Source organism: Dinoponera quadriceps, unplaced genomic scaffold, assembly GCF_001313825.1.
Source record: "Dinoponera quadriceps isolate SergipeBrazil2010 unplaced genomic scaffold, ASM131382v1 scaffold5144, whole genome shotgun sequence".
In the NCBI taxonomy this organism is placed as follows: Eukaryota; Metazoa; Arthropoda; class Insecta; order Hymenoptera; family Formicidae; genus Dinoponera; species Dinoponera quadriceps.
Window position 1 is genome coordinate 75,424 of NW_014560308.1, and position 21,440 is coordinate 96,863.

A 21,440-nucleotide genomic window follows, 5' to 3' on the forward strand; every position below is an offset into this window, starting at 1 on the left:
TTAACCCCACGCGCGGGGCTAAAGCGCAAGCCTCGAATCGATCCTCCACCCCCGAGCGGCGCGTCCGCGAAGAACAACCCCCGGCCGACGACTCTGTTGTCGACCCAACAACAGTCCGAGACCACCCGACACGGCAAACATGGCGTTGGATTTCGCAGCCACGTACAAGGTCCTGGTGCTGGGCGACTCGAACGTCGGCAAGACCTGCATCGTGCATCGTTACTGCGACGAACGGTACTACGACACCTACATCTCGACGATAGGTGAGAGAGATATACGCGCGCATTATACGTACACCGCGATACACCGGGTACCCCCGTTTACCTGTGGCTGCGATCGCCTTCAAGTCGTGCTCGGTGACTGGTCGTTTCGGTCGGCCGGACGAACACCTTCGCGACAACCACTTTACGGGCCAGCACCTCACCTGCCGCCTCCTCCGCGCGGTGATAAGTCACGCGTTTTCACTCCGGAGTCTAAGTGGGATGAACGCGCTGCGTGCCGTGTATACCGTTGATACAGGTAGCCGTTAATTAACCCTAGAGACCGCTATATATACAGTGGGGTCGCATCTGTCCCTGGCACAGATACCTCGTAAACTGCAACAAAGTGCACGCACAGTTGCACTTTAATTTTTTCTTCGCGTCACTCCGATTTTATACAGGCGAGGTTGCTGCTTTTTATTTATTACGAAACAATACGAAATGGAAGTCAATCTGTCTCTCTCTCTCTCTCTACCTCTCGGCTGAACGTGCATAAATTACAGTTCGTTTTCGCAAAGGACAAAGCGTGTTCCAATTAGAATTGAGAGACGTACTCGTCGACGGCTAATTCATCGTGTTACGTCCTCGTATTCCGCGAAATGTATATCGAGTCAGCATCGATCAGCTGATTACCCGGCTGCATCCGCCCCAAGCTTCGGACTTCGCGACGTAGCCACTTAATTTTAAATTCAGCCGGATCAAGCGAAACGACGCCTCGTTTCCGAGAGCGTACGCAATTATAGCACGGCGGAAATATGTTTTCCGCCCGCGCGGAAATACTTCGCGATTCAATTTCGCGTGTGCGTGCTTTCCGTTCTGAGACAGACCGGAGTTCACTCACGTAGACGGAGGCTTTAATTATATTACTCGCACGCGAAGAACCGTGGAATTCGTTGCGTGTAAACCCTGTCGCAACGGTCGTAATTAGCGATAGCATCTGTTACGTCCGTGTCTGCGGACGTAATCACAGTCACCCGCGTACCCCTTGAAGGTGTTTCGCCCGAACGGTCGGAATTCCGTCTGAATCCCCCACATTCCGGAAGTGCATGCACACGGTGGATGTAAACGGCAAATGTCTCCGCAGGTATCGATTTCAAACAGAAGATCATTAACTTAGACGGCACGCCGATAAAGTTGCAAATTTGGTGAGTACCGATTAATACTCCACACTCGAGGGACAGTTCAGTTTCGCGCGATAAATCGGCGTCGGGAGTCAAAATGGAAAGAAGTCGACAGGAAGAAAATGTCGCTCGCCTCTCGGCGAAGATCTGTTTAGCTCCCGCGAGTGCGATAATGTTGAAAACTCCACCGCGAAACGACAGATTGCGTACGAACTAAGATAAAAGCACGTGAGAGCTGAGAATATATCTCTGTGTGTGTGTGTGTGTGTGTATTTTTAAAGGGATACCGCCGGCCAAGAAAGATTTCGAACGTTGACAACGGCGTACTATCGCGGTGCCATGGGTATCCTTTTGATGTACGATGTCACTAGCTTGGAGAGTTTTAACCATCTGTCTTACTGGCTACGAAATATCCAAGAAGTAAGATTAAATTCCACTCCAAAGATAGAACGGCACGTGAAATAACGCCTCACGCCATATTAATTCTTAAGTGGCCGTGTTTTCAAACACTTAACATCACTCTCGGGCGGGAGTCCTGGCGGCGTCTGAGCGATCGCTTGAACAAAAATCGCGATTTAAAATCGGCACGAGACCCGGGAGGAAAGTTCGCGAAATTTGTCGCGAGGCTGTGAAAGCAACGGCGACGCGCGGCCAGTTAAGCATTAAAATCCGGCATTTAATGAATTAAGAGGCAGTTGCAAAAACCGTGCTCGCACGCTTCGTAACATCGTGTAACATGTCGTGAAACGGGACTGAATCGATAACCATACGCGAGGATAAAACTGTGCGATGATTTACGTAGAGATTATTGATCTAGTAGACCGGAAGAGCAAATAATGAAATTCGCAAGGCCGACAGAGAGGCGTGTTTCCGCAATCGCGAATCCGAAGCGATCGCGCGCGGCACGTAATAGAATTATCCCGCGAGAGAGCGTGAATCACAGATACATTTCCGTTTGCATCGGCAGAATGCGTCACCGGACGTAGTAAAAGTTTTGGCAGCGAACAAATGCGACGCGACCGCACACCGCGCCGTGGACGCCGAGAGAGGTCAGAAGATCGCGGAGAACTTCGATATGCCCTTCTTCGAGGTATCGTGCAAGGAGAACATAAATATCGAAGAAGCTTTCCTCACTCTAGCCAGAAGGATACGGGAACAACGGGGCCGGCGGGTAAGACCTGTTCGCGTTGAATCCTCCCTCGTTATCCTCTCCTTTTATTGCATCGAAAAGGTCTTCTCTGTTATATCCCCGCGTGACTCGGAAAGTTTTTCCATTAAGAGTACTCGAATTATTATCAAGATAACGGCTCGAAAATTGAAAGAGAGCGGTGGGGATAAAATTGATACCGAAGAGAAGAACAGTTACGGGAAAATTGACGAGAACTGACGAAATTTATCGGGAGATTTCGAAAGCCGCGGAACGACTCTCCCGACTGATTAAGCAAGCAATTAACGAAGCGTTCGAGCCGACATTTTCATGCTAATTCTGACGCTCTCAAGTAGTTTGCGTCTTTAAACAACCCGTAGACTGATAGAAACCTATTTTGACGATACCGACGTTCTTTTTAACTTCTCTCTTGAATCTTTAATTCCACACAGAAAAGCAATGGTAAATCAACGATAGATATTCTCATATATAAGCAAGTGATAGTGTATCAATACAAATTCAATCAAATTAAGACTAAACAGATTATAATACTCTCCTTTATATGTGAGAATATCTATTTTTAATCTGAGACTAATCTTTTTTCTGTGTGCAAATTCAATTTTAATACTACCTCCAACAACCTATCTTGACGCTAAAACAGCGGAAACGGAAATTTAAGACATCATCAGGATCAAGACAGGGATCATGTCGTATTATTTAGAGTTGAGCGTATTTTTACCTTATTTTTACCTTATATCTTATATCTTAGCTCTCTTACTACGATGCCGAATTAAAAGTTTAACATAACAACAAAATTTCGACTCGGATCCTCATTGAACGATTACGATTACAGGCCAGCCTGTTCGAGGCCTCCGAGAGAGAAGGCGCGGACAGCGTGATCAAGGCGCAGTCCCCGTCTCAGCAGGGTGACGCCTGGAGGTGCACTTGTTAGTTCGGACAATCAACGGAGCTCGTCAATTCGGCTCGTTGGAGGCTTCGACGGCGGCGGCTAGGTATTAAACCCGGGGTTTCGTCTGTCTTATCGTGCACGAGGAGGCGCTCGTTTCTATATCTGTACATACGCGGACGTCAGTGTCGTCGAACGGGAATCGACCTGGACGCGTTCACGGTGAGAGAGAACGAGAAAGAGAGAAAGAGGGAGGAGAGAGAGAAAGAAAGAAAGAAAGAGAGAGAGAGAGAGAGAAAGAGCGCGCGAGCGAGAGAAGTGGTTCGTACCTGGCGAGAGCGGCCCGGGCAAGTATTCACGATACTACTTTACACCATCATCTGCAATAATCGCAACGGATATTATAGATATTATCTCGTAAAGCCTGCACCCTATTACACATAAACACAGACATACGTACAGACAGACACACGCATACACACATACACGCGAGAGCCACACGAAGCGACGACGTTGCGACGGTGTAACGCGAAGGGAGCGGCGTGGAGCCGCGAGACGGATGGATCCTCGAACGCTTCACGCGGATCACCGGTCGTCGTGGCGGTTATCATCGTCACGATCGCGCGAGGGACGTCACTCGTCGCGGCGCATGCGAGGAGCAGCAGCCCGCGCCGTCTTCTCCGTACGATCCGGAAGCACATCGGCGCTCGAGCTTCGTTCGGAATCGCACCTCGGTTCATTTACCAATAGGTGATTCCACGTGGTGGATGTGACCGGAGATTCGACTCACGCTTCGAGCTCTCCGGAGAATCGGCCGAGAACACGCGGCATTCACCGGCCCATGATTACGCGTGATGATCTGACTGATCATCGACACGGGCGGGGTTTCCTACCATCCGCCGTCAGCTCCGAACTTCCGCGGCGCGTGCCGCGAAGTTTCCTCGTTTCCACGCGAGTCTGACGTAAATCCGGAAGCGGCGGCAGCTCGGGGAGGATTGGCCGAGAGGGAGAGTATTAACAGCCGGCACACACGGAGCCGAGGAGCGTGCTCACGGGGAGAATCGACGGAAAGGGTATCGCGAGATTCGAGTTTTCCATGCGTCTACGATCAATTTCACAATGTAATCTCGTCGATGTTAGACTCTTTCGCAGGCCAGACGCAGCTGTTTGGGTATCGTAGGCAGATTATAAAAAGAAAAAGATAAAAAAAAAGAGAAAACGTTCAATTAGATTCGCTTCGACGTATCGATAAGGCCTAAGAAGGAGGCATTCTCTCTCGATGCTACCAAGGCGACGTTTCTTCGCAGTGTGATCGACGTGTTACCATTAATTAGTATGTCTACGCGAGAAAGACATCATCAAGCGCATTGTGATTACCGTCTGAAAACGACACTACCATGAGACTTGCGATTACCACCGATGTCTCTCAACGAGGACCAGAGGACCCTTTTCTTGCGGGATGGGGCTCGCGCGATTAGCTGTTACGTCGAGGATCATCTCGGTGCACAGATGCCAACGTTTGCACAGGCATTTGTTTAATATCGAGCGTTTCCGAAGTAATCAGCCGATCTAACCGAACTGCGAGAAATCGCCGTCGCTTCAACGGAATAACTTGAGTCGCGTAAATCGAGAAATTAAGAGAGAAAATCTTTGCACCTGAATATATATATATATATATATAATAGAAATCTTAATCCGAGAAAAATTTTCCATATATAATTACATATATGATATAATTATATATAAAGTGGTGATACAGTTATATATAATTATATATAAATATGTGTATTAATATATAATTATATACAATTATATATAGTAATATATAATTATATATTTTTACATGTGGATATATATTCTACATATAATTATGTGTGAGAAATTTCCCGGGAATCTCGATCAAAATTTCAAGCTTACTTTGTTCTTCGCTCGCGCTTCGGTTACAAAGATATTTCACGTTAAAGGAAGCAAGGTTGCGCGGAGAGAAAATGTTGTGGAGAGAACGCCAATTCGGCGGCATCTTGAATTTCTATCTGAGCAAATAATAAATAAAACAAGCCCGAAGGAGGTCGCGACTTATTGCGCCGTTGCATGCGAATCTCTCGATGCTCCGAGGGGCAGGACGAAATCGACTGCTTCCAGGATAGATATCAGAATAAACAAGGGGACGTAACGTAAGCACTGCGAACGCTGTTTATATGCGCCGATGCTGTCGGCATTCTCGTGTATTCTTTAAAAACGATATTTTCGGATCCCGAATCGAAACGAAGTTTCGCAACGAGGCCAAATCGATACCGGCGGGGCACTTGGCATCTGTATATCGAATCCTTCATATCGGTACACAGACAGACACACGTGATAATCCACGCTTAATTAATGCGCTTTGATAATCGTAATGAAACACTTTCGGCGATTTGTGTTGCATTCGACGAAACGGCGCCGCGTGTTGCGGCGTTTCAACGATACGTTCAATCTCGCTTCGCGTGAAAAGCACTTTCGACAGGCCATATCTGCGGCTGCAAGAGGCGGAGGAGGTGCAGGAGGACGAAGAGGAATCCGGGAGGGATTTCGTCCGCGAGAAATTAGATTAGCTGCCGCACAACACGCTGCAAAACGTACACGTTTCGACGCGGGGCGTAAATCACTCGATCGATCCTAAACGGCGCAAGCCGACCCTCCTAATTTCGCGAACGTTTGGGGGAGCTTTTTTTTTTTATAAATATACGTGCGAAAACAGCTGCCCGATCGTCGAGTATCGCTCGATTTTTATATGAATACCTTTCGGTCGCGCGCTTTTATCCGCGAGGCGAATTTGTTCAATTTGCGCCACCGTAGACGGGACGGTAAGAGAAATCGGATAGAAATCGGATAGAATTCGCGAGTGCAGCTTTCGAGAACGAGCGAAGCTTATTCTCACTCGACGAGACCATAGTCAATTGTCAATCCGCAATTCTTCATCTTTGTGTCTCGGATCCGATTTGACCTACGGTCCTGTTCACGCGCGTCGTCGCCGCGTTATATTGCGTAAGGGATGTTTTGTATTGTTTAGAGTTATCGGTATACCTAACTCATCGTATAGAGAAGCGCACAATCCTTTCGTAGCGAAGGTAGAATCGTCGTCGCCCTTTCGATGAGAGAGAGAGACCATCTTCACTGTGTACATTTCGTACTTCTCGTTTACGTTGGCAGAGACATAAAAAAAAAAGCCTTTATTGTGCCTATCGATGATTGTGAGGAAGAGAGTAAGGACACGGAGGAGGAGGATAAGAAGGAGGAGGAGCGCGCGGAAGAAACACGGGGTGGAGGATACAGGTTGCACGAAGTATCGTAACAATCGCTTCATGATCGATCGGCGGGAAGGGGGAGGGGCGAACTAACCAGCGGGAAAGTAACTGTGTGTGTGGACGCTGCTCGGTGCTCGATTAAAGCTCCAATTAAAAGCTCACTACTTCGGCAAACACCTCTTGGAGAGCTTGCAACTCTTGGGATCACGCGAGAGAATCGACGATATATATATATATATATATATATATATTATATACTCGCAATATAAAGTATCTTTTTTTCTCCCTTCTCTCTCGTTTAAATATCCGAGGGGAAAAGGGAAGCAAAAGTCTCTCGCGTCTCCCAGCGAACCGCGAACGATCATTATCGCCGCTGTGATTACCGATTTGTGCGCGGCAGCGGTCGGCAACCGCAACGGACGGAACGTCGCAAAGGAAGGAAAAGAAAGAAAGGAAGAAAGAAGGGGAGGTAGGAAGGAAGGAAACAAGAAAGAAAGAAAAAGGGGAAAAAAGGGGAAAAAAAAGTAGCGCGTTCACAGGCAGTTCGCGAGGAGGCAATCTTGCGACTTTTGTTCCACGCTGCTACGTGGTTGCATCGAGAGGTGGCACTTCGCGAAAAGCCATTTTCGCGCTTCCCGCACGCTCGGGTCTGAAGAGCGCGCATGCACTCGAGAAGCGCATTGTATCTGTCGCGATCGATCGACGACGTTGCAGCGACGATGCCGACGAAACGAGATCGTTTGCGGATCGCGCGCGTTAGCGCGATTAGTGATCGACACGACGACACAGGATTTGTTTTCTCCTTCTTTTCTTTTCAGCCGCAATCGTAATCCTAAACGTAATAGTTACGACATAGGCTTTGTACCATTTGCAAAACGATATTATATGAAAATATACATATATATATATTATTATTATTATATAAAAATATATATATATATACACACGATACGATGGTATATATATTTGTTGCTTTTATATATTTATAAATCGCGGCGTATTTGTATAAATACTACGGAATCCGATTATCTCGCCTGCTAAGCAGCCTGCGCCCTTTGATTAGGGGTTTCCCAAACTCGGGGCGAACGAGGGCCGGATTTTTTCATCCCGTACGCCTCCCGTGAGGCGCGACTTCGTGCAAAAACAACGAAAACATTCCTGCCGTGTCGGAGGATAATTTATCACGGCTACCGAAATTGCTTTCTAATAAGCGGAATTATACCTATACCGTGAAACTGATGTTACTCCGCTTGATCTCTCGGAGAGAGTAGGTCAAGTGCCGAATTTCAGTTTGATTCTGACAGATGGAACTATTAATTAAACGGGAAACAAACGGCGAACACGCTTGCACGTATATATTGCTAAAGAGGACCAGCGTGTTATTACCTTATCGAAGTTTGGGAAACCTTGGATTGTAGATGCGATTAGAGAAACCGGGACGTCGAGCGAGCCTCTACTCGCGTCGAGCCAGGATCTTCTTTAGATGCGCGCGTGATTTGTCAGAATTATCGTTAATTTTCGTTCCGCGGACTGCAGGAGCGAGAGGAAGCGCCCGTGGTGAATATACTCGATGCGTTATCCTCGTGAAAATCAATTTCTCCGGACGTCGGACGCGCGAGGAGCCGAGCAGAACGGCTGGAAGCGTTTTCCGCCGATAAACTCGATCGTCGTAAATTCAACGGTCGTAAAATCGCGTTCGAATTCTTGATTAAGCGTTTCGCACGATCGTTTCCGCGTTTGCACGGGCGCTCGTTACTCGCGACGGATATGTGGAGGAAGTAATAAGAGAAGGGGGGGGGGGNNNGGGGGGGGGGGGAATGAAAGAAGGGAAGAAGTCAATTCTCGAACTCGGCGTCGCCCACGTGAACGGTAGGAGTCGCTTTACACGAGTTTCTTTTTTGAGGGACGCTGGATCGTTCGCCTTCATCGAAGTGCTTGATTTCTCGACCGAGGCTGGTCTTCGGCCGACGAGCCTCTCGCGGAGGAGCATTTTTTATACCGACTTAGTTGAGCCTGCCACGTATGTGCGCGCGCGTGCAGCGCCGTAACTAGCGTGTCTTCGTTCATGAGCGCGAACGCATAAACGGCGATTCATTAATTGGCCCTCCCTCCATGCGCCTGTCCTTGAGATATCAAGAAAAATCTACGTAACGGAATTAAGAGCAGGAGCGTTCACTGTCGAGCGGAGGAAAAGAACGGATTAACGTGATGGCGAGGAAACCAAACAAAATGCGTTTCGGTTGAAGGAAAGCGAATTTCCGGTCCTAAAAACGGAATTTGGCGGGATTAGTCATGAGAAGCACAGGAAAAAGAAACGTTAGAATCAAGTAAACATAATTATCTGTCTTTCAGCCTCTTAAATCAAGTGGTATGTTTATCAATTTAATTCTATTCTAATAGCTCGTAGCAAATACTTGAACGTAGCAACACCTTGATTTGTAAATGAATTATTGAATGTAAGTATCAAATGGTTCTAAATTTAAGAAAATATTCACTAGAATTACGTAATACTTCTTTTATATATTGAAGGAATATAGTAGTCATAATTTTCAACTTTTCTATGCGGTAAATATTTTCTAAAAATAAACTCTGATATTTTCAATATTATGAATTTAACATTTGTCGCAATTGTTTTAACACATACGACTAAATGTCTCTATGAAGGAAGCATCATTATTGCATATATAGTCAGTTACATTTCTACTTTTAAATATTTGCCAAGGAATATTGGAATGTAACCACTTTACTTGGGTCAAGTAAATATTGCTCGAACGGTAGCGCTTTATCTTTCAGTGTAGAAATTCTGTTCCTTCAACGAGAACGCGTTCGATTCGTCGAAATTGTCACGTTAACTCAACTCGATCTTATTTTTTTTCCGTGCAGAATCCTTTCACCTCCTGTACGGGTCCTTCCGACATTTCTCGCGGCCCATATATTACCGGCTCTCTCCGCCGGAATTCGTGAAATTCGGCCCGTTGAATAATTGATTTTCGAAATTGATCGTGTTGCACACACGATCTCGTGCACTTCTTCAATACCTTCCTCGGTTGCCTTCCTTTTCGCACACGTCCTAGTTACGGCTCTGCGAACCAGTAGCTCTCGGTTCTCAACGACCTTACGATTTTCAACGATACGATGAAAGTTTCCTGACGGGAGTCAGCTATGTTTCTGTTATACAAGCTCTGTTAAGATATACCTAGAGATAAAACAGGACGGCTTGATCGGGCAAACAGAGTTGCGGCTGCCAATCGTTTTCGATTCGGGCGCGTTTTATAACTCGCCTCATTAACGATTGACTCGATCGCATCGACAGCTTATTTCATTTTCGCCGGCGGTATACGCGATACGATCGTTTCTTCATTTCCCTTTTGAATTTTGCGGGACAAGAACCGAGCGGGAGAGATGGTTTGCCCGACCAAGCCGAGGGAATAACTGCGAAGATGTTAAACGTACGATGTAACGACAGCTTTTACAACGTTTTCTTTCGTCATTACGTCATCACCCTCGATAACCAGCATCGCGTTACGTAAATTTCATTCGAAACCTTCGCGATCTGAATGTAATAAGTGTATAAGTTTTTAAGTTTGTAGAAACAACTTATTCAACTCGATGTGTCTGAATCAATAATAAATAAAAAGGAATACACACTTTTTACCTACGACATCACGCATTTTCTCTTCGGGGCGATCACGGGAAAAGCGATATCTCGTCGATATATCGGCGTTTATCGCCGGCGAAGAAAACCGATTATTTCCGCGGCGAATTCGAACGAAGAATTCCCTCGGCCGCGATCGACAGGACGGAAAGGAAGGAGACGAGTTGGATTTTTCGTTCGCTCGCCGTCAAGGAGGAAAGTGAGGCGTTGATTCTAACGCAAGCATTTCCCCGAGTACCCGTCCCAAGTGTGTCAACCCAGCTGTTACTCAATAACTGTACGGCGCACGTCGCGCGTCGTGGAACTCGGTATTCGCCGCGTGCCCGCCGATACGTGATAGTCTTCGCCGATAAGACGAGGCGAGCGATTACCGGAGTGAATCAGCGACTTGAGAATGGAGGACGACACGCACCGTTTTCCAGCTGAACGCACGCACTGAATCGGCCGCCGATGCGCACGAGGAAGTCGCCGAGTGGTCTACGTTTGACAGGTACGTGTGCCGCACATTGTGTCGCGCCGGTTTCCTCTTCAGAATGTGCGCGAGCAGTCGGTCTGTCACGTCGCGCGAATTGCGTACGTAATATACGGGACGCCTCGGTGTTACCTCGCTGCACAATTGCGAATTTCAATAATCAATCCCTCTCCTTCCTCGCTCCTTCTCTCTCGCGCATATATCTCGGTCCGTGAATATATACGTTGCTATCGGAAATCGAACGGTCGCGCAATTATCGCGCGATAAGAGATAAGGCATCTCGCGGTACTCGTTAAAGTGAGCGCGAAGGATACGAGGCTGAGCGGATGATAGCGCTGACGAGTCACCGTTTCTGCTCCTCGGACGATCCCTGAGACGGTTATCGAACTTTGATCGCCGATGACGATAGCGCGGGAACAGCGTCGAAGTTTCGAGCACGTGCGTCTCGTGACTCACTCGGACTGCGTCCATTCACGCGTCGGCACGAGTGAATCACGCAGAGATGCATCTCGCGGCTGGAGCCCCTTGAGCCGAAGAACCGGACGCCATGTTCCTTCGAATATTCCTTTCTCGAATCGTACGCTCGCGCAAATATCGAGGAGCGGTGGAAAAGGACCCTCGATAACGAGGGAAACGCTCAGCCGTATGATTTGAAATTCTTCTCGAGGCCAGCCGAATTCGAGTTCACGTACCTCGTGAGTTCGCGCGCTCAGGGGTCCGCAGCTGACGGAGGAACATGGCTCCACGGCGAGCGAAAGAGAGCGTCGAGAGAGAGTCAATGGTCTCTAGGGGCAGCGCGAGCGGCGTGCGCGCGCTCCTTCCCCAGATCGGGTCCGCCGACGTTTCCCGAGAGCGCAATATGGCCGCGGTGACAGACACGGGGAGCTGTCAACCGTGCCTGGGATCCGCCTAAATTCCGAGCCACGCGGCCGTCGCGCTACCTCGCCTTTCGTCGCGTTGCGATGTACACGGTAAGTCGGCACGGCCTCACCGCTGGCGAGACGCAGCGAGACACTCGGGAAGCGCACGGCGAACCGCGCGTCACTTCGTGACTCGCACGTACTCGCGCGTATGCTGGCGACCCGTTTCCCCTCGCGGACGCTCACCGGACTCCTCGAACGCCGGACTTCTTCGCCGCCTCTCGCACCTTGACCGCGCGTCCGGAGCGATCTCGTCGATCGAACGCTCGTCGCCGTCGCATGGTGAGGCAAGTGTGCCGCTGTCTGCCCGCAGATACACCTCGCACCTACGTCGTTTCCCGGGATGGAGGCGATAGTGGAGTATAACTACGTGGCACAGGAGGACGACGAGTTGACTCTGAAGAAAGGTGACATCATCACCGAGATCAAGATGATGCTCGGGGGATGGTGGGAGGGCACCTTGCGCGACAAGCGCGGCATGTTTCCTGATAACTTTGTTAAGGTGGGTCTAGTTTGTGTTTCTTGCTCGTGTGTGTGCTCAAAGGTCTGTTCTTCTTCCTTGAATCGGTACCTGAGGTTTGTTCTTCGTAGCTGAACTAATTGTGTTAACCGGCGCGATTTTCCTCTTTCTTACACAAAGTCACAGCTATATACCTGTTTCTTTTTAAGTTGCGAAGGTCTGTGCTGGTTCAGCGACAAAGAAGAAACTTTAGCTTGTACTGTTTTCTTCTCCCCTTTCTTCGATCGAGTCTGTATGTCTGTCTGTTTTTAAGTTCTCTAAGTGTACATTGGTTCAGCGAGGGGAACAGCCAGACCTTTTGATACACTTATCGTGGGTATGCACACAGGTGTTAGAGTCATCTGCGACCAGTGGTGGTAGCAGCGGTAGCAACAGTGAGACTGTGAACAACGTCAAACCCGATGAAGTTACTTTGAGAAACGGATCTGGCAGACGTTTGTGCAAAGTCCTCTACAGTTATGAACCTTGCAACGAGGACGAGTTAACCCTAGTGCCGCAAGACTCCATCGAGTTTATGGGAGAAGTGGAAGAGGGATGGTGGAGGGGTCGTCTCAGGGGCAGAGTCGGTGTGTTCCCCTCGAACTTTGTGTCCCCACCTGTTCTTGAGGAACAGGACAAACACAAGGATCGAGATAAGAAGGAGTTGTACAGAGTACTCTTTCCTTATGAGGCTGCTAACGAGGACGAACTCACCTTGGTTGAGGGAGAGATCGTCACACTTTTGTCCAAGGATGCACCAGACAAGGTTTGTAATTCATCTGGTCGCTATTGATAAATTAATGAAAGTTAATTATGACTATATATATGTGTGTGCGTGTGTACACATACATATATATATGATGAAATATATGCATATGAAGTATATAATACATACATATCTGAGGAATATATCAATACAGAAGAGTATAATGATTTACGTAGGGTTGGTGGAAGGGAGAATTGAGGGGACAAGTGGGCTTGTTTCCTGATAACTTCGTGGAGATAATCGGCGTGAAGAATGAACAGCAGGAACAGGAACAGTGGCATGAATCAGCATCGGTCAGTATAAAGTCGAGTATCAGGCATTCCCATCAATTGAAGAAAAGCGAGAAGGCGCACGTGAGGATAAGTCTGGATCCCAAGAATATGCATCCGAGTAATATATCAGGTAAAATTCACCGTCGAAGCGACTGTATCTCTATGTCGTCGCGAGTATAACGTTGCGACGCGCAATTTTGTGCCCCGTCAGATCACTTCCCCGTCATAGACGGCACTAAAAAGGCCTTATCGACGTCATTGTCATCCGTGTCGTCGTTGACGAGCACCGGAAGCGGAGGCGGCGATAAGAAAGCGACTGGTGGCCACTCGATCATATCGAGCCTGAAACGTCTCGTGAGCGACGTGGGGAATAATAACGGTATCGGCAACACGAGTGCCGCTTTGGGCGAGGAGCTGGATGGCGTGGAGCGAGGGGAAGGCGCGCCGCTATTGCACTTGACAGCTTCTCGCGCTAAAGCGCCCCGCCGACGCCTGCCTTCTTCGCAATATCTGCGCTATTACACCGCTGGGTCCGGTGTGAGCGCACCCCCGATGCTGCCTGTTCTCAGCACTACATTCCCAGCACTTCCGGTATGCTCATCTGCCAATTCTACGTGTTTTCCAGCAAAGACCCGTCACGTTAACAAAGTCCTCTTATTGGTTAAGTATTGTCTTAAAAATGATCGTAACCCTCTAATGGGAGAAAGTGGATTTTCATCGTATCTAGGAGAGTGTAGAAAATCGGTAAAAGAAGTAAATGGTAACAAGAAGCGTTCCTTGAAAAGAGAAGCGGTACGTGCACGCTGTAAAATAAACGAGCCGGGGGGTCGCATCCAACCTTATCGCTAGAGAATTAAGTCTAGTCAATGAAACGACTTTGTGAACGTAACGTGTCCTTAGAAAACCCGCTATCCGTTGATTCGATAAACGAAAATGATGTAATTTCATTTTCTTTGATAACTCGTAGGAGGATGACCTATTCAATGGGCGCGCCGACACGGAACAAATACCGGACGAAGAGACGGACGGGCTCGCGGCGAAAGCGAGGAGAAAAGCACCATGGGTAATTCGTCGTTGATTGAAACAAAGTGAAAACTGAGTACATGATTTCTTGGAATGTTACTGTCTTTGATACCGCCGATTTCATCACAGGTCGAGGAACTGAAGATGAATCAAATGGAAAGGAAGAAGATAGCGGTCGAACGAACGGACAAGGCGGAAGTGAAGAAGGAACGAACTTTCTCACGGTACCTTTCGGCTTTCTGCGGCAATCGGTCGTCATTTTCCACGATACGCGTGTAATGTGTGTGCATTGTTGCTCGGCAGATTGATCACGCCAACGAACGCCGCGGATTCCGTCGACAAAGCGGATGCCGATAACGACGATAGCAAACAGAAAGAGACCAAAAGTCCGAGAGCCGACGCGAGCCCCCACGCTGACCACAGTCCGGCTACGCCATCCGGACAGCCGGCCTACGTTCCATATGCCCTCTACAGCAAACTGTTGGAAAGGGTAAGTAAAATCCGTGGTGTCGGCAAATTGTCAATATGCCGTAAATTTACGTGAACACGCCGCGACATTAATTGAAATTGCTTCAACAAGGTCGCCGCGTTAGAAGAGAAGCAAGCAGTATTGCAACTGACGGTAGGACAGCTCTCCGAACAGCTCGTACCTCTCCTCGCGAATGCATCGATTAACAACAAAGTATAATACGTATATCGGCGTAAAAGAGAGAGCGAGAGAGAGAGAGAGAGAGAATGAGAGAGTGAAAGAGAAAGAGAGGGAAATCGATAGTATATTTATCTGCCCATATTACCAGTGTGTTGTTTTCTCATTGCGCCATTAATGGGAAAGAAACTAATGCTGCTGCTAGCATGTAATGTTTATTACTATATTAATGTTGTTATGTATTTATTCAGTTTTCTGGTAGCATCCGTTTATTGTTTGCTCCATCAGTGCAGTATTCGTGTGGACCGGTTAAAAACGCAACATTCCATACGACAGTCTTCGCCTGTAGAAGTATTATAATATCCCCGTCATCTGGTTGCCGATAATTTTAACAGATCTCACTCCGACTGCCGTTGTGCCCCCCTCCCCTTCCCCCGTCTTGATAATCCCGGCTATTTTACGACTGTTTGTCCGTAGCGTTCGCGGCCGCAAATGCGGCGATTTTAACTGTGTATAACTATTCCATTCCCTTCAATTTCGAACTCACACGACACATATCAGAAACTTGCGACACAAATCCTCAAATGTATATTTGCACATATTCTAAATCGTTGCGACGAAACCATCCCCCACATGATATCAGTAGCACGACAAAACTTGCGACGCGAAGTTCGAAAAATGAAAAAAAAAAGTAAGAAAGAGAGAAAATAGCGCAAGTGTCCTTCCAGGTGGGTGGCCGTGCTCAGTTTTATTAATTTACGTTTAATTTGTTGTTTTCTTCTTTTTATACATTACTCGAGCGGCGTATCTTCTAAGGGAATTTACGCCGGATCGCGTGATTATTTTAATTTTAACTTTGTCAAGCGAGAATACATCATAGAGGGAGAAAACGAGTACTTAAATCCCGTAGTTCTCGATAGGGCGCAAGAACACATAATTGTGATCCTCTCATCATTTTTGTCCAACGAATACAGCTGCCTCGCGATCATTGTGTGATGATTTGCCGTAAGTTTCTTGAGTGATCCGTGTGCCAACGCAAAGCATTTGTCCGGGATGCCTCGTTTTCGTTCGCCGCGTTTTACCGGGACGCCTCATTCGACGATAGGGAATAAATGATCCCCCATCGATCGCCGGCGAGTGATATATCACCGAACTGTGACTAATAAGTGACTAGTAATGACCCGTACAAGCCTAAGTCGACGCGTACGTCGAGCCATTATTTTCCACCCGCTTATCGAAGCATATTCCATTTCGGGTATGTCTTTGAAACGGTGCTAATAACGCGATATGTGATATATCGTAGTGTGTCGCATGGTTATAATGTACACGTATAGGAATGAGGCAGCGAGAGATTCGTAAGGAAAAGGCTTCTGTTGCCTTGAATGAAAGTGTATCGTGAGAGAACGATAAATTTAGGCGCACTGCAGTTCACTTAAAGACGAGAAACGAGAGAGAAAACGACAGCATTAGCCGGTCTATTCGATGTGAATGATTCGCGAATCGTGTTGAATATGAAGAAGAGAGAGAGAAAGAGAGAGAGAGAGAGAGATGATGTTTTTATTTTTTTATGACGAGACGGAATTTTAAGTGGATGTGGTAAAAGTAACGGAGATTTATAGATTATATGAAAGAGGAATACGAGAGAAACGAGAAACGTTATTTAATTTTTTATATCGGTATTTCACGAGACATAGTTGATGCTTTAGCTAACAATAGCGGACTGAAAGGTTTTCCTCCGATAGCAGTCAGGTTGATACAAATGATATATCTATATACATATGTATATTTTATTCTTTTCCGTTGATTTTTTCCCCTTTTTAAAGAGATCACGTGAGATCGATGTAACATACGATACATTGTGAGAAGTCTGGCAGGATTTAAGATTTTATTCACTCAATCCATTTTTTATAGATGCACCCATTCATTGAATCACCATTCGTACGTGAACCACGCAGTATTTAACGCTTATACAAGATAATCTATACTTTTCTGGGGCGACTCTCAGTCATTCAATGGTGTGTCTCGCGAATACGCTTCGACCGTATTTATATTGACGCTTTTATAGCCCTAATAAATCTCGCGAGAGGAAAGTCTATATTTGCATTTAAGTTTGCGGAATACTCCTTTTTGTCAAATTGATTTCACTGATAATGACGTGCGTCTTTATTGTTATCGATTGTGTATCAAAAGTCCGTCCCCGAACGTCGAAAGGAAATCAATGAACAGATTCATCACATAAGTTGTTCCCCTTATCTTAAGGCTATAATATCCTTATAAATGCATTTCTTAATTAAAACCCTGTATGTTGAATAGTTTTTAATGCGATCGTTTTGTTTCTTTTTATTTGTTTCCTTGTGGAAAGAAATTATCATTGCTAGTGTATCATCTGTAGCGCGTTTGTTACTTTAAAGTAGATCGATACGCGCGTGTACTGGATTTTGGAAAAAAAAAAAGAAAAACTTGCGCCGCGAGATACACTCGTCCGCACAACGGTCTGCATCGGTTTTTTTCCTATGAAGTCACGGACGAGCTTGCTTGGCAATGGCAATGACAGAAGTCGAATGACAGTATACGGTGTAAATAATGGCCCTTTATTATACTCTTATCTGATCGGTAAAAATATAATAAAAATACTTAAATGTTTCCTGAATCTTCCGTTGCAGTTGTCGTCGGGTGTCTCGTATACTATCACTTCCGCTCCTGTCATAACTGATTGACACCACGTGAACTCATGACCCAAGTAGGAATTTGCTATTAGCGAGGTACTGGCTCAATATCGATTTATGGTCACCCATAATACTGGATATCAGTAGAGAGAGGCCGGGTCTGGTTGTCACACTTGTTACACACTAATTAAAAGAGAAAGTTGTATGCGATATTTCATGATATTATGTACGTTATAATGTAGCCATATCCTTTAGATAAGAAGAAAAGAAAAGAAATATTAATCTTATCTTATAATTATTAATCTATATATTTATGCACAAATAAGTTATTTAATTGTAAACAAGGTCGCGCAAATATGACATCTCAATTGATCCTATACCCAGGATCAATTGTCACATGTTTTTTATGTAGAGAAAACAAGACAAATAGTTTGTTTAAACGTGGTCTTTTAATATTTTAGTAAAATTAGTGAGATATTACATAACGTTCGCTTTTTTTTTTTATGCCAGCCCGTGCCAGTGTCTTGTACTGGTAGACTATATGCGACTTCAACATGGGGAACAGCTCGCGATCGTGACTATTTGACGCGCTCCAAACTTCATCGGAAAAAGCATTTGTGAGCCGTGCAAACGAGTGTGCAATCGCGAGAATAGCTTCCACGAAGTTCGACGAGCTGTAATTGATTAACGAAATCGCCTTCAACAACGTAGAGGCCTGTTCGTGTCTGGGAAATATTGGGTCAGTCAAAAAGTTCGGCTTGACTTTCCACCTTCTTTGACGGAATCGATTTTGACGAATCGACAATCCACCTATTATCTTCTACGACCTATTTTATCTTCTAGAGGCATGCAAATGCCACCAGAACTTTGGTGATAAATCATAAACAACGATTGCTCTGTCGATGAATCATTCGTTTCCGTTTGGGCGCAACAGGGTGAAAATTTTGACTGGAAAATCCTTTCGACTGACCCGGTAGAACCGCGCGGATGATTTCGCGAACCACTTTCTTTCTGTCCAATTTCATGCGAGACTGCTTTGGTTTGTGGTATGCACCAAATTTGACACATTCGTTTCCAATGTGATATCAAGGATACCACTCTCTTAATTGGCATCTAACACTGACCATGCTTATAAAAAAAGAAAAAAGAAAAGAAGACAGAAACGAAAAACAATGTTCGAAATAAACGAGACCACACCACGACGACGGAACGTTCTCGCAGTCTTATTGTATCACTCTCACCGCGGAGAGAAGTCGCACATCTTTTATACTTTTATATTCACGCCGCAGAATATATCAGGTAAAAGGAAAAAATGAAAAAAAGAAAGGTTTCAAACGCGACAACACTTTTACGTGGAATATGTTCACTCGTGTTCGTACATACGAACGGAGGGCCTCTGTTTGCGAAACGCGACACCATCGTCACAATGCACACTCCTCGCAGACACGACGCGTGACAATAAATAATAACATAGTTGTTAAGCTCGAGCTCGGCAGATCACCTTTGCTGTTTTTTGTAATCGCGTTACAATTACGTCTCGCTACTTAAGTAAGGCCGTTCATCCGATCAGCGTGCGCTGCTGGGAGCTCAAATTGACGGGTGTTTCGGTTTCCGTTTTCATTAACGCGCGAGCGCGCCTTTTTTACACGACGATATTTTTACAACGAATACACAACTCGTTCGTTAAGTATGGATCAGTCGTCGTTTCGTCACTCTTAATCACAGCTACATCGTCTTCCCTTCGTAACGAACTCTTCGCGATCCGATTCATTGCACTTGTACTTGAAACGCACTTAAACTCTTCTCAACGGCACAGCGCGATCGTTTTTTGAGGTATAAACCTAGATAGATAGATAGATAGATAGAGAGAGAGATAGAGAGAGAGAGAGAGAGAGAGAGAGAGAGAGTATACTTTGGTGGTTTAGTTATGATCCGTACTTACACATGTTATCATCCCGTACGTAAACACGCCTCCTCCCTCCGCATCGCTGTCGACAAAAAAAAATACGGATGCTTCGAGGGAAAATTAATTAATTAAACGCGCCCGCTAATTTGTAAATACGACCACCTTGTATCATTATCACTCCGATTCTCCACGTGCATCGTGAAAATGTGCGAAAGAGAGAGAGAGAGAGAGAGAGAGAGAGAAAGAAAGAGACGAAAAGTCGATCGACGAATAGTCGATGTCGAATATCAGTCGATATTTTCGTCATTTTTGACCTTGTAACAAATATTGCTTTTATTTCAATTGGACAATTAAAAACATTTCTATAAGTTTCCAAGTCGTAAAGAAGCTGAAAAAAGTCCTAATCAGTTGTAACAGTAGGTAAAAGAATATAGATAAGATAGATAAAAATCATAATATAGGTAATCGTCGACGTCGTTGTTTTAAGTTGTTGTTATGTTAATTTCCGTTTCATTTGTTCCTACGTTATTTCAAAGATTTGCCAACATTATGCTATTACAGTATTTTTTGAAAGATGCAAGATACAAGAGTACTCCGAAAAGATGTAACAATATCTATAAGCATAATCCCCGAGATATCGCCAGGACAGATTCCTGTTAGACCACGGAGATAAAGCAAATGCTGATCACGGTTAGGAAAAGGATGGGGTGACCACTATTCAGGATAAAATCTACGAAAGGATTCATTATGAGATGAAAAGATGTAAAAGATAAAGTGGCAATTTTTTTTTATTTAGACAAAATAATCTAACATTAGTCTTTTTATCTCGTTTATATCGACATAATTTTGTGGCAAATAATATTTTGTAATTATAGTAATTAATATCGATGACTGGTCGAAATTTATGTCTATATTTAAGTTGAATCGACTACAAATCTCGACCATCGATAGACCATTACGATCGACGTCTATTTGACTTTTCATTTCTAGCTGGGAAGAGAGAGAGAGAGAGAGAGAGAGAGAGACATTGCATCCAAAAGAATCGCGTCCCAAGTGCACTATTATTGTTCTAACACGCAGTTGGATTAACGATTCACCTAATCGACCGATGTATTATTAATCATGGTACAATTTCTTATACGCTTTCGACCACTATCGGCACTACGCGAGCGAGCGAGCATCGCCCCCGCGAGGAACCTGCTAAACTTATAAACGGTGAAACTTATTTTCCATTATTGTTGATGCTCGGCATCGAATCTTATCGGGGTGGACGGGACATTTTTATATCTTACGCGTCGGCGCAGCGTGCGTCTCGCGATAAAAGAGAAGGAGAAGGGAGAAAGGAAGGTGTCCTCGATAAGTGTCCTATCGAAGAGCGATCGCACAGCAGCTGCTGCTAGCTACCTAGTTGTTAAGTGATATCGCTGTAGAAAGCATGCTCTAGAATGTAAGGAGAATCGATCGGTGGGAGCGGACGAGCCGACTCCCGCGCGTTGGGGCGAACCATACCGATTTTTAATGTTATATATTCACGTTAGGCCTATGTACATATATGTGTAATGAGCTAACGAGTGAGAGTTATATATATATATATATATTTACATATATATATTTTCCCTTCCTCCTGTATCTCGTGTCTCAATCGTGCATACATGCCGTGTTTTAACGATGATATCGTACCTGTAAATAAAAAGCCATCGGAGTGAATTCTCCCTCTTTCCCTACATTAACACACACACACACACACACACACACACACACACACACTGTGCGAAGCAAAAAAAATACTGGAGTCCTGTAGTCCTGACATTAAATCTTTGTACATATTTAATTGCTTGCTTCATTCCGACCTTCTTTGTCAGTCACCGCCTCGAAAGAGAGCGATGCACGGAAAGG

The 21,440-nt window shown here is 45.6% G+C and overlaps 1 protein-coding gene across 1 annotated transcript; it reads left to right on the top strand.

Moving 5' to 3' along the window:
* Nucleotides 1–39: 39 nt before the first annotated feature.
* Nucleotides 40–21,375, top strand: LOC106750712 (CD2-associated protein-like). The gene is made up of 13 exons (XM_014631228.1): nt 40–263; nt 1,345–1,405; nt 1,663–1,801; nt 2,349–2,552; nt 3,382–3,466; nt 12,108–12,268; nt 12,615–13,031; nt 13,208–13,433; nt 13,515–13,894; nt 14,271–14,366; nt 14,456–14,550; nt 14,630–14,816; nt 14,907–21,375. Exons 1-13 carry the CDS (start codon nt 140–142, stop codon nt 15,012–15,014), a joined length of 2,283 nt encoding a protein of 760 aa, XP_014486714.1. The 5' UTR covers nt 40–139; the 3' UTR covers nt 15,015–21,375.
* The last annotated feature ends 65 nt before the right edge of the window (nt 21,376–21,440 follow it).